A 13,694-nucleotide genomic window follows, 5' to 3' on the forward strand; every position below is an offset into this window, starting at 1 on the left:
CCACTAGGCGGCGATGCTCAGTAGATGTAATAGAGAATAGGCTCCGCTCACTGCTTTCCTGGCCATAGAGGCATTTCCTTTCGATCTCGCTGGCAACAAAGAATTGCAGAAAAGTACAAATGCACCCACATTTCCAACTCGACTTTTCTATATTGAATATGACAATCACCAATGCAAGTTTAATTAATTGAACCAGTATTCACTAGTTGAGCTTCTAGGGTTTTTGGACTTCAACTCCCAGAATCCCTGACCATTGGCTGAGGCAGCCGAGACTTCTGGGGGTTGAAGTCCAAAAGCCTAGAGTGTGGAAATCACTGGATCAATACTTCCCTGCTTGGACTTTTAGGACTTTTGGACTCCAACTCCCAGAATCCCTGACCATTGGTTGAGGCAGCTGAGGCTTCTGGGAGTTGAAGTCCAAAAACCTAGTGTGGAAATCACTGGATCAATGCTTCCCTGCGTGGACTTTTAGAACTTTTGGACTCCAACTCCCAGAATCCCTGACCATTGGCTGAGGCAACTGATACTTCTGGGGGTTGAAGTCCAAAAACCTAGAGTGTGGAAATCACTGGATCAATGCTTCCCTGATTTAGATTCTAGACCTTTTGGACTCCAGCTCCCAGAATCCCTGACCATTGGTTGAGGCAGCTGAGGCTTCTGGGAGTTGAAGTCCAAAAGCCTAGAGGAGTAAAGTGTGGAATTCACTGGATCAATGCTTCCCTGCTTGGACTTTTAGGGCTTTTGGACTCAAACTCCCAGAATCTCTGACCATTGGCTGAGGCTGCTGAGATTTCTGGGATTTGAAGTCCAAAAGCCTAGAGGACTGACGTTTAGAAATCACTGGATCAATGCTTCCCTGTTTAGGTTTCTAGAGCTTTTGGACTTCAGCTCCCAGAATGCCTGACCATTGACCAAGGCAGCCGAGGCTTCTGGGAGTAGAAGTCCAAAGGCCTGGGCTCCCCTTAGAGGAGCGGTGAAGAAGAGAAGGTTACGCCCTGCCCCGGCTAGGCAGCCGCTCTCTATGGTCAGGGCCGCCTCCGTTGCTAGAGGCAGAGGATTTGTTTACTTCCGGCTGCGAGAGGCTCCTCCCCTTTCCCGCCTGCGTGCCATGGGGGAGGCCGAGGAGAAGGTGCCAGGTGAGTGAGCCCTGCCAGCCCCGGCTTCGAACTTTGGCGGCCTCGCGCCCCTTCTTGCTCTGACGTCACCCGTGGTTCTCCCGCGCGCGCCTTTCGGGGGGGGGGGGGATTCCCTCCCTGCGGAAGCCACGCAAAGCGCGTCTGCGCTGTGGAACTGATGCAGTGTGGCCTCGCTTGAGCTGACAGGGCGCAGGGCTATGGGAACCGGGCTGTTTGTGCTTTGGTGAAGCACCAGCACGCTTTTGCAGAGAAGGCTAAAGACCCTGAAAAGCTAAAGCTCTCATTATTCCAGAACACTGAGCCATAGTGGTTCAAGTGGTGGCAAACTGCATTAATTCTACAGTGTAGATGCATATTCATACGTTGTGAGATATCTTGGAAATGGGACCCAAGTCTAAACATGAAATTGAGTTATGTTTCTTCTATACATGCACAGCCAGCACATAATGTTAAACACAAATGTTGAATTTACCTGTCCGAACGCATCTCTTCTTCTGAGCCTTCCAGGATTTTAAGATTCAGAGATTTCCACACTCTACTCCTCTAGGCTTTTGGACTTCAACTCCCAGCTGCCTCAACCAATGGTCAGGGATTCTGGGAGTTGGAGTCCAAAAGGCCTAGAATCTAAATCTGGGGAGGCCCTGCTCTCGGTCCCGCCTTTGTCTTCAACTCCCAGAAGCCTCAGCTGCCTCAACCAATGGTCAGGGATTCTGGGAGTTGGAGTCCAAAAGGCCTAGAATATAATCTGGGGAGGCCCTGCTCTCGGTCCCGCCTTTGTCTTCAAAACCCAGAAGCCTCAGCTGACTCAACCAATGGTCAGGGATTCTGGGAGTTGGAGTCCAAAAGGCCTAGAATCTAAATCTGAGGAGGCCATGCTCTCGGACCCGCCTTTGTCTTCAAAACCCAGAAGCCTCAGCTGCCTCAACCAATGGTCAGGGATTCTGGGAGTTGGAGTCCAAAAGGCCTAGAATCTAAATCTGGGGAGGCCCTGCTCTCGGTCCCGCCTTTGTCTTCAACTCCCAGAAGCCTCAGCTGCCTCAACCAATGGTCAGGGATTCTGGGAGTTGGAGTCCAAAAGGCCTAGAATATAATCTGGGGAGGCCCTGCTCTCGGTCCCGCCTTTGTCTTCAACTCCCAGAAGCCCCAGCTGCCTCAACCAATCGTCAGGGATTCTGGGAGTTGGAGTCCAAAAGGCCTAGAATATAATCTGGGGAGGCCCTGCTCTCGGTCCCGCTTTTGTCTTCAACTCCCAGAAGCCCCAGCTGCCTCAACCAATGGTCAGGGATTCTGGGAGTTGGAGTCCAAAAGGCCTAGAATATAATCTGGGGAGGCCCTACTCTCGGTCCTGCCTTTGTCTTCAACTCCCAGAAGCCCCAGCTGCCTCAACCAATCGTCAGGGATTCTGGGAGTTGGAGTCCAAAAGGCCTAGAATATAATCTGGGGAGGCCCTGCTCTCGGTCCCGCCTTTGTCTTCAACTCCCAGAAGCCCCAGCTGCCTCAACCAATGGTCAGGGATTCTGGGAGTTGGAGTCCAAAAGGCCTAGAATATAATCTGGGGAGGCCCTGCTCTCGGTCCCGCCTTTGTCTTCAACTCCCAGAAGCCCCAGCTGCCTCAACCAATGGTCAGGGATTCTGGGAGTTGGAGTCCAAAAGGCCTAGAATCGAAATCTGGGGAGGCCCTGCTCTCGGACCCGCCTTTGTCTTCAACTCCCAGAAGCCCCAGCTGCCTCAACCAATGGTCAGGGATTCTGGGAGTTGGAGTCCAAAAGGCCTAGAATCTAAATCTGGGGAGGCCCTGCTCTCGGACCCGCCTTTGTCTTCAACTCCCAGAAGCCCCAGCTGCCTCAACCAATGGTCAGGGATTCTGGGAGTTGGAGTCCAAAAGGCCTAGAATCTAAATCTGGGGAGGCCCTGCTCTCGGACCCGCCTTTGTCTTCAACTCCCAGAAGCCTCAGCTGCCTCAACCAATGGTCAGGGATTCTGGGAGTTGGAGTCCAAAAGGCCTAGAATCTAAATCTGGGGAGGCCCTGCACTCGGTCCCGCCTTTGTCTTCAACTCCCAGAAGCCCCAGCTGCCTCAACCAATGGTCAGGGATTCTGGGAGTTGGAATCCAAAAGGCCTAGAATCTAAATCTGGGGAGGCCCTGCTCCCGGTCCCATCTTTGTCACAAGTATGGCTGGTGGGGACGAGAGACAGAGCCTTCTCAGTGGTGGCCCCTCTGTTACAGAACGCCTTCCCTAAGGATGTCAGATCGGCCCCCTTGTTTTAACGTTTCAGGAGAAAGTGAAGACTTTGCTTTTTGAGCAGGTATTTGCAGATACAGTGTAACAGATATAGGAAAATGGAATGTTTGGATGATGTGATTGGACAATGTTTTTAACAAGGAGACCCTAATGATACATGTTTTTATTGATTTGCTATGGTTTTATTATCCAGTTGTTTTTATTGTATTGAAATTGTATTTTATGGTCTTGGTACCAACTGTAAACCGCCCCGAGTCGCCTGCGGGCTGAGAGGGATGGTATAAATACAGTAAATAAATAAACAACTTTGTACATGAAACACATTTTGTGTACATTTAAAATTTCAAATATAACAGCGCTCCATGCAGTCATGCCGGCCATATGGCCATGGAGATGTCAACGGACAACGCTGGCTCTTTGGCTTAGAAATGGAGATGAGCACCAACCAGTCATGTAGCCGGGGGGGGGGGGGCCTCGGGGGGCTTCAGCCCCCCCCTCCCCCGAAATTCTCAAGGTGGTTCGCGAAAAGGCCTTACTGGTGCATTATTTAAACTGTTATGTTTATTCATATCATGATCTGATAACCATACTCAATATATCCCATGTGCATGGGGATATTAGGGTAATGATACAAAAGGTTTGCTAAGGTAGACCCTCTTTCACTCAGACTCACCCCCCCCCCAAACTCAGCCCCCCCCCGACTGCCCCCCTGAAAAATTCAGCACTCCCCCCCCCCCCCCCCGAAACGAAATCCTTGCTACGGGCCTGGCACCAACCCCCAGAGTTGGGCACAATTAGACTTAATGTCACGGGAAAACCTTTACCTTTACCTTGAAATATTAGATAGCAAAGTTTCCACTATTGCAACCACATCTACGGACAGTTTTGGAGCTTTTCATATTTCAAAATAAAAGATGCCGAAATCAAAATTCAGGCTTTGACAGCTTTATTTTCTAGTGGTTCAGTGTATACAAGACCTTGGAAAACTACAACTCCTGAGATTACATAGCATTGAGCCATGGAAGTTTAAGTGGTGTCAAACCGCATTCATTCCACATTGTAGATGTACCCTAAGAAATAATGTGTGTGTCTATTAGCGGAACCTGGGGCAGAGGCATCATATGTTAGTAAGCAACAAATGGTGGAATTACTGTATGAAATTCAACCCAATCTAATATTTCAGTTCTTTCTTTTTAGAATCAGGTGCTGTATTCACGTTTGGAAAATGCAAATTTGCAGAAAACGTGCCTAGCAAGTTCTGGTTTAAAAACGACAAGCCTTTGCACATATCCTGTGGAGATGAACACACTTCTGTTGTCACAGGTTTGTGTTAAGAGAGCTAGGACCATATTTCCCAATATTTATATTTCTAATGCTGCATTTTATTACTCTTTATAAGCATTATAGGAAGATGTGTTCCAAAAATTAGGGGAAATTGACCTGCGGGTGTTCCCAATCGTTTATAGTTCATTGTTGGGTATATATCCATTATCTGGCAGAAACTTGTTTTTAAGTAAAGTTGCAAAACATTTACAATTTAATTTTGAAAAATATCTTAGGAGTTGCTTAATGGTTGTGTGACACAGTATTGTGGCACTTGATAGACTAACAAAATGACAATAACAAAAGTCATTATGGACTACAATCCACTTCCTGATTTAGGCCCCTTGCACACAGCTGAAAAAAATCCCACCTTTTCTGCTTTGAACTGGAATATATGGCAGTGTGGACTCAGATAACCCAGTTCAAAGCAGATATCGTGGTTTTTCTGCCTTGGTATTCTGGGTTATATGACTGTGTGGAAGGGCCCTTAGTCATGACTGGCTACAATTCTGTATATGCAGGCTTGCCTGTAGTCAAGTTCTACTGAATTTTTGGAATTTCTTTTGCATAGAGTAGACATATACCCTACAGTGCAGCTTTGTTAGTTTTTAAAAGTTCAACAAGAGTCTTAGGCCCCTCCCACACAGCTGAATAAAATACCACATTTTCTGCTTTGAACTGGAATATATGGCAGTATGGACTCAGATAATCCAGTTCAAAACGGATATTGTGGATTATCTGCCTTGATATTCCAAGTTATATGGCTGTGTGGAAGGGCCCTTAATTAGTTCCCTTTGGAATTAATTGGAAGCCATAATTTTTTTAAATAGCATTGAAATATCTAAGCAATTTGGATCACATAAATATTAGTATTAAGTAACATCCAAACTCCCCAGAGAGATACAGAGAGAGGGATAAATATTTTATTTTAAAAGACTTGTCACTGCATTATAATGAAATATAGTGAGATAACTTTCAAAATGATTTAATGATCAACTATTTAGCCACTCCTATGGCTGGCTAGAATTCTATTATTATGTTTCTGGTTCTATCTTATTAGTTCCTTCAGTATATGATTTCTGCATAATACTTTTGTTTTGATGTATGGCAAAAGGCCAGTTGAAGTGATGTCAGATATTGAAATAGCCGATTACATTCTTTGATGTCTATGTTCTGTAGAAAATGGTAAGCTTTATATGTTCGGAAGCAACAACTGGGGACAACTAGGATTTGGGACTAAGAATTCCGTCAACAAGCCAACTTGTGTGAAAGGTTTGTTTTAATTTTTTTGAATTTATAATAGATGTCTGAAACAGCTCTTTATTGTCACTTTCAATATCTAGAAAACGCAATGTCTGGTTATATGTCTCAGTATGTTAAAACATGCCATTGCGGAACACATTGTTTCTAGTATTTTCAAATGTTTTTATTTTCTATGGTTCTCCTTTCCTTTGGAAATGTCTTTTCTTTTTTTGTTCATCCTGGATACAGTGGCAAATGTGAATTTGGATTACTTTCTAGTGATGAAGGCAGAAGCAAAAGGCATCAGCTCCATTTTCAGAAATAATGACTGAATGAATATGCTTGCCACTGCAGAAAGGCTCAGTGTATGAGTCTACACTACCATATAATCCAATTTAAAGCAGATAATCAGGATTTTTATACGGCGGATTTTATATGACAGCAATATAACTGATTATATGGCAGTGAACCGGATTATATGGCAGTGTAGACTAAGGTCAACCAGTTCTAAGCAAATAATGTGGATTATCTGCTTTGATAACCTGGATTGTCTGGCAGTGTAGAAGGGGCCTAAAAGGATCTATTTTCAAAATAAAATTGTGGCCTTACTGATCTTTTCCACAATGCAAGACTGGATCTACACTGCTATATAATGCAGTTCCAAACTGCATTATATTGTAATTGTAGACTCCTATAATATAATACAGTTACAAACTGTATTATAAGGCAGTGTAGATCCTCGTTGTAATGAGGGGCTGCAGTTTAACATTGCTGCAGTATCTCATCACTGATATCTTTGCCTTGATTGCTCAATAATACTTTTAAAGCTCGCACACTGAGCTCATTCAGTAGATTTAACTTCTAAGATAGTAATTATTGTATCTTTAATCCATAGCTTTAAAACCAGAAAAAGTAAAACTAGCTGCTTGTGGAAGAAATCACACTTTGATTTGTACAGGTATGTAATTTATGTTGTCTATATACAAAATACGTTTCTTACACTTATAATAATAATAACTTCATTTTTGTATGCAACCTCCATCTCCTCAAAGGAATGCGGGGAGGCTTATGTATGACACAAAGTGCCTAAAAAATAAACACACAGTACAATACAAGAAAGTAAAACCAATATCACATAAAAACAATAATTTTAAACTCAGAACAATGCCCAATAACTTACGGTGACAACTGCCGTAAGGCATGGCCAAACTGTAAACAAGACAAGGGAATGGGATAGTGCAAACTGTAGCTAAGGAACAAGGGCATGGAATGAAAGTGCAATGCTATGTCTTTAATTGCTGACCATTGGGACTAGACATTCTCAAAGGCTTGTTTAAACACACAAGTCTTCAAATCCCTACAGAAGGAGGACAGTGTGGGGTCCTACCTAATCTCCCTCGAGAGGGCCTTCCAAAGCCAGGGGGCCACCAACGAGAAGGCCTTCTCCCTCGTCCCCACCAACTGTTCTTGTGACGATGTGGGACCACGAGTTGAGCCTCCCCGGCAGATCTTAATGCTCATGCAGGTACATAGGGCGGGGGAGGGGTGGGGGTGGATGCGGTCACTTATGTTCTGAGGAAGAGTTTGGTCCTTGAATTCAAAGATAGAGCTGTGCTCCTTAATATCAGTATACAAAGGGATCGTGTAAGATGTTTGAGACTAATTGGGATCAAGAGGTTGGTGGCATATGCTTTGATAGATTGATTCTGCTTCCTGAGATGCCTTCATATGGTCCTTGTCACAGATGCATAAATATAAGTTTCTGCCGTATACTAAGTTGCAAATGATACTCCTTTATGATGCAAAATGCTTACTTTGACTGAGGCACAGCTCGCAAAGCAGCTTTCTTGACATTAGGGAGGGAGCCTTTTGGGTGAATGCACTTAGGCCTTGCCAGTTTCCATTTCAGAGCAGCCCCCTTTGACGGTTTCCTGTAAGACAGAGATAATCATTTCTAGAAACTTATATGGCATTTGGAAGGCCACAAGATGGCCGCTTCTGCTTCTCAAATAATTGCCAAGGACATATATAGACATCATGCTGACTACCTAGGTGAGAAGGTTTTCAAGAGACAGTGTTGGGGTCAGAATGGCCTTTCCCCACTTTACAAAGTAAAGTATATGTGCATTAACCATAGTCAATGGAGACAGATGATGGGAGTTATCTTTCAAGAACATATAGAACCTTCAAGTTGACTGGCTTTGTGATAATGATGTAGGTGAAGTAGAACAGCTTTCCCCATCAAAAACACTTTCTGTGTGTGATAGCCATATGTAGGGTTGGCAGGGAACTTATTTGATATCATACTTCTGTAATGAGACAGATAGGTTTTTATATATAAATGTAGGAGAACACCATTCAGGGTTGGCATAATCTTCTCTATATGCTTGCACACCTTACTACTACCGCTAATTTAGAATACCCCAGTCAGCATGGCCATAAACTGGAAGCTGTAGTTCAAAAAGGAGCTTTCCAAGCTTTGCCTTTTTTCCCTCAAGCCTCTTTTGAATGCATGGTGCAGAATTGATGGTGTAACAAACTATATGAAATGAAATGACAATTTGAAAGATTAATCGCCTCAAGCAGTTAATTATATAGCAGTGTGAGTCATGTTCTTTGGATATATTTTTCTTGAGCAGTGAAGTGCTTTTCAGTATGACAGGCTGTATTTTTCTTTCTGCCAAGTGAAATAGGCAAATTGGTTGAGAAAGAAAAAGAATAATAAGTGGGAGGAAGTGACACCTCTAGCCCTGCCCACTGATCCAGATGCGGTATTGATCTGAATGGTGAGAAGGGAGTTCATCAATGCCCTCCCTCTCTCACCCACTGGTTGCTTTTAGAGTGAACTGGGCAGAGAACTGGGACATGTCCCTTTTTATTAAGTAGTCCCTGAAATTGTCAATCATCCCAGTGAGACAAATAATTCCTTGTTAATTCCCTAAATCAAATTTTAAAAGATTTTTATCCACTTCCACTTACCTCATCTCTCTGACATGGCTCCTCATTAGAGTGGGTTGCAAAGTATTCGAAACACAACACTATCGGGAACATTCACAAGTTCCCCCTCCATCATAAAAAAGCTAATGCTGGGAGATGTGCACACACATGCACATGTATTTGTGTATCGATGTCAATATTTCACTTTCCAAATAAACGGTAACCTATTTTCTCTCTCCACCAACATGTTAGAAAGGCAGAAAAAATATTGGAAAATATTTTTTTCTCCTAATTACCGGAGGCACTATTTTTACTGGAGGGAAGGAAATTGTTATCAGGGTAAACTGTCTGCCCCATTCACCTCTCTTTATGATCGTCTGGATATTCCCACATTCCCAAATGCAAACTCTAAGCTTGTTGAGAGGGAAAGGGCTGCCTTTCTTCATCTTTCCCCCACCAACAGCATTTTTGTGGGGAATATGGAAACTGTATTGTCTCTCCTTTTTTTCTATCTCAAGGCATGTGTCCCATAATGGATGTCAATGTGACCCTTCAATCCACTCAGTAACATTTTATTGTTTGCACTCAGTGCAACACAAACTGAAAGTGTGTGAGAGAAGGAGAAAGGATATGGACAATGCATGTGTACATTTACATACTAGATCGATGCACCTCTTAAGGGTTTGCTTCCCTCCTTCCTTCCCTCTCTCACCCCTTTTCCTTGTTTCAAGTTATTATTTATGCTCATAAGAATTTTCAACTGGATTCCAGCAAAGGTTATTTTTATTTTGTGTAGGACTGAAACCATAAATCATTTCTACCTTTAAATATTGATTTCCAGCCTTGACTTAAAACTGTTTCTACTATTTTATGCATTTGCAAACCAGAATTCCTCTTTGTAGGAAAGGTTCCACATATACTGATTTGTTTGTAGGGTATTTTGAAGATAAAACCGATTGCATGAAGCGTGACTTTAACTCCACTGTTGTAGCAGATCACTTTTCAGGGGTGTTTGGAGCACCAACAATTTTTTTTGGATGACTTTAAGTTACTGGGGTGTCGCGTGGTTTCTTTAAGTTAGTATCTATTGAGATTGTGAGAAAATAGTATGACAAAACCTAGTAAAATTGAATAGGAATGGCTGTGTGGTCATGCACGTGACTACTGCCTCCTTGTTCCAAGAAGCCATCCTGGGCCACCTGAAGGAAGCAGGCATATGACCTCTTCAATCCTTGATGGACCAAGAATAATAAAATCATAAATCATCGAATCATAGAGCTGGAAAAGTCCTTGTGGGCCATCCAGTCCAACCCAAATCGCATTCAAACCACCCCCAACAGAAGGCCATCCAGCCTCTGCTTAAAAGCCTCCAAAGAAGAAGCCTCCACCACACTCCAGGGCAGAGAATTCAAATGCTGAACAGCTCTCACAGTCAGAAATGTTCGGGTGGAATCTCCTTTACTGTAGTTTGAAGCCATTGTTCCGTGTCCTAGTATTCAGGGCATCAGAAAACAAGCTTACTCCCTCCTCCCTATGACTTCCCCTCACATATTTATACATGGCCACCATGTCAGCCTTCTCTTCTTTAAGCTAAACATGCCCAGCTCTTTAAGCTGCTTCTCATAAGGCTTGTTCTCCAGACCCTTGATCATTTTAGTCACCCTCCTTTGGACACATTCCAGCTTGTCAACATCTCTCTTCAATTGTGATGCCCAGAATTGGACACAGTATTCCGGATGTGGCTTGACCAATGCAGAATAGAGGAATAGCATGACTTCGCTGGATCTAGACACGATACTCCTATTTATGCAGGCCAAAATCCCATTGATGATCTGAGCATCCAGCCATAAACACCCAACTCAAGTTTTGATTTGCTAGTGTGTTTTTGAACTCTTTTCCAAGTGCTGAATTTGATCTACAAAACCTTGTGTAACTTGAGATCTCAATTGCTCTTCTCTTACGTGCCCAGACCCTGTAATTAGCTCTGTAGTTCCACCAAGAGATGCTCAAAGTTTGGTGACAAAATATGGACCTTTTCTATAGTAGCCTCCTGGTTTCCAAATTCTCTCCCCAAGGACTATGTGTCAAATGTGTCCTCTATTAAGTGACCTGCAAAAAAATGATGTTTCTCTGGCCTTGATATCAGATGATTTGTTGTTTGCTTCTATGTTAGATGATGTACAGAATCAGTAGTTGAAAGATTGTTTGCTGCTTTTTAACGTTTAATATCATAAATGCCTACAATTTAGGCCTAGACTAAAATGTCTCAACAGCCAGAATGAAGATGAATCTTAGAGGAACTGTGAGGTAGTCTGATGAGTAGGATTTTGTTGTTGCTGCCGTAACAAATGAGAGTGTGCTTACTCTATGTGTGCTTTTCTGTATGCAGAACAAGGAAATGTATATGCTGCTGGAGGTAACAGTGAAGGGCAGTTGGGATTAGGTGACACAGAGGAACGAAGCACATTTCATCTAATTAGTTTTTTTACCAACCAGCACAAGATCAAACAGCTGGCAGCTGGATCCTACACCTCAGCAGTGCTAACTGGTGAGCCCAACATCTAATATGAATCTTATGGAAAAGGAAGAGATTTAATTAATGACTTTGATGCCTCTGTTTAGTAGTAATTGAATCAAACTTATTTGGCTACCCCAAGCCAAATATTTATAATGATACATTGTAAAAATGATGGAAACATATCCTCATCTGAGTTTTAATTATATCTCTAATAGTCTGACAACCACATATGTGGGGCTGATCGGGGTAAATTGTAGGGATGATAAGGAAATATGATGTACATACTCAATTTTATCATATCTTATCATATTTATTTTCTGTATTGTTATAAGTGTCTTATTTTAACTTATTACATAGAGTGCAGTCTTATCAAGCCTTGCTGTTTTGTTTGATATTGTGATATGACCTAAAGGCTAATCAATAAAATTACTACTACTATATCTCAACAAAACTGTTACATCATTTCAAGAATACTTTAACTGTCATCACTGCATCCTAAGCTGTCATAAATTTGTGTTAAATGGATTATATTAACTGCTGTGCTAGTCGATAGATAAAGGATTTACTCAGGGAACCTCAGAATATGGTTGATTTAAAGTATCAGAAGAAAAAGAAATAAGGATCAAGATTTTCTGGTTTACATTTAATTGTGTAAAAATTAAATTAGATTTTGTAGATTTCAATTAAATGTCCAAATCTAACCTATTCTACAAGTGGGACACACAATTTCTATTTTTAGACCTTGATCTCTCTAAATATAAAGATAGAGTAGATGTGAATAAGCAGGAGAAACAGATTCTAAAACTAAGATATCCCGATTTTGATGAATTCAGACTTACTCTGAAAATAACGGTGTGCTTTTTTTCTAATGAAACCCTGAATATGTATTAAGAGTACAGTCATAATTGACATTCATGACAAAAAGTTAATTAAATAGAATCTTCAAGGATTTAAACAGAATTAATCACTAAGATTGAGTCATTTGAAGAAGCAATTATAATGATTTAAATCAATTTGCTTTAAGTCAAATCAATCTTGTCTTGGGATATGTAGTTCAGTATAGTATATTAGGGCTTTTTTTGGTAGAGAATAATATTTCTATGTATAATATATATCCTATGTATAGTCATTTTGTATATAATATGGCCCTGGTGTTCTGCTGTGTGCCTTTTGTAAGAAGTACTTGCATATGGAAGGATATCACAGTTAGCAACTAGTTCCCAAGTCTAATCCACTGGCTATGATTACACACAGAACTGAGACATTTGTGGTATTTTCTTAACTATAGTTCTCCCCTTTCTTTCTTTTGGAAAAAAAATCTTCCAAAGTGCCAGAACTCCTGCCAACATAATTAGTAGACTTTCTAGCTGGAGGAGTCTGGAAATCATAGTTCAAAAATAAATACTCTGTGTTCTGTTTATTACATGTTGTTTTAAAAACTTTCCTATTTCAATCTATTCTGGGTTATAAATTCACATGATTTAATGCTGAGATTGTGTTTAAAAATCACCGTTGCTGTGTTTTGTATTATTTGTCTCTTTAAATCATATAACTTTCATCCATTTTCCTTTTATTAAGAGGATGGACAACTTCTTATGTGGGGAGACAATTCTGAAGGACAAATTGGCTTGAGTGATGAAGCGAATGTGTCTGTTCCTCATCAAGTGGACGTTGGAAAACCAGTCTCCTGGATCTCTTGTGGGTATTACCACTCTGCCTTAATAACACGTAAGTGTGGAAAACCACACATACACATAGATCTGCATGTTAAGTTTTAGAAACAGGTTCTAAAGCTAAGCTATCTCCATGTTGATGAATTCAGAATTTCTCTTAAAAGAAACGTTAATCCTCTTAGCATCACTGGTGAATTTGGTTACATATTATTCATGGTTGAGATTTCAGATTCTATTTTGCCATGCTGTATGTTACAAATGTGGTGATGTATCTGCCACTTGCAGTTTGGGAAGTTACAAGGAGGGTTGCATTGGAGAGCAAAATGGTAGATTATCTGCTCTTTCCAAATCTATTTTGCCCAAGGTAGAAAATGGTGGTAATTGAGGTACCTTTTTTTGCAAACACAAAAATTCCTCTTTTTGATGCAAGTGTGAGAAAGACAGTCTTTAATATCATCTTGTAGGCAGGCAAAGTTGGATGGTTTTTCCCAGTGAACATAGTTTTTTATTGAGCAGATGGCAATGTTTACTCCATCTCAAGACCACCATTCTTGTTCATGGTTCTGAACAGCTACCACAGTGATAGAGCTCTCCAATAGTATACAAAATTTCAGCAGAGTAT

At 41.7% G+C, this 13,694-nt stretch overlaps 1 protein-coding gene across 2 annotated transcripts in view; it reads left to right on the forward strand.

The window, feature by feature from the left end:
- Positions 1–1,007: 1,007 nt before the first annotated feature.
- RPGR (retinitis pigmentosa GTPase regulator) overlaps positions 1,008–13,694 on the forward strand; it is a 44,168-nt gene continuing 31,481 nt past the window's right edge. Inside the window, exons 1-6 of one of the 2 annotated variants that reach the window (XM_060770163.2) lie at positions 1,008–1,136; positions 4,577–4,702; positions 5,882–5,974; positions 6,840–6,902; positions 11,271–11,429; positions 12,978–13,127. In XM_060770163.2, coding sequence (XP_060626146.2) covers positions 1,022–1,136; positions 4,577–4,702; positions 5,882–5,974; positions 6,840–6,902; positions 11,271–11,429; positions 12,978–13,127 — 706 coding nt within the window. In that variant the 5' untranslated portion in view covers positions 1,008–1,021. The remainder of the gene's footprint in view (positions 1,137–4,576; positions 4,703–5,881; positions 5,975–6,839; positions 6,903–11,270; positions 11,430–12,977; positions 13,128–13,694) is intronic. The other variant, XM_067466749.1, reaches the window with a different exon arrangement.

The sequence above is a fragment of the Anolis sagrei genome, chromosome 3 (genome assembly GCF_037176765.1).
Source record: "Anolis sagrei isolate rAnoSag1 chromosome 3, rAnoSag1.mat, whole genome shotgun sequence".
NCBI lineage: Eukaryota > Metazoa > Chordata > Lepidosauria > Squamata > Dactyloidae > Anolis > Anolis sagrei.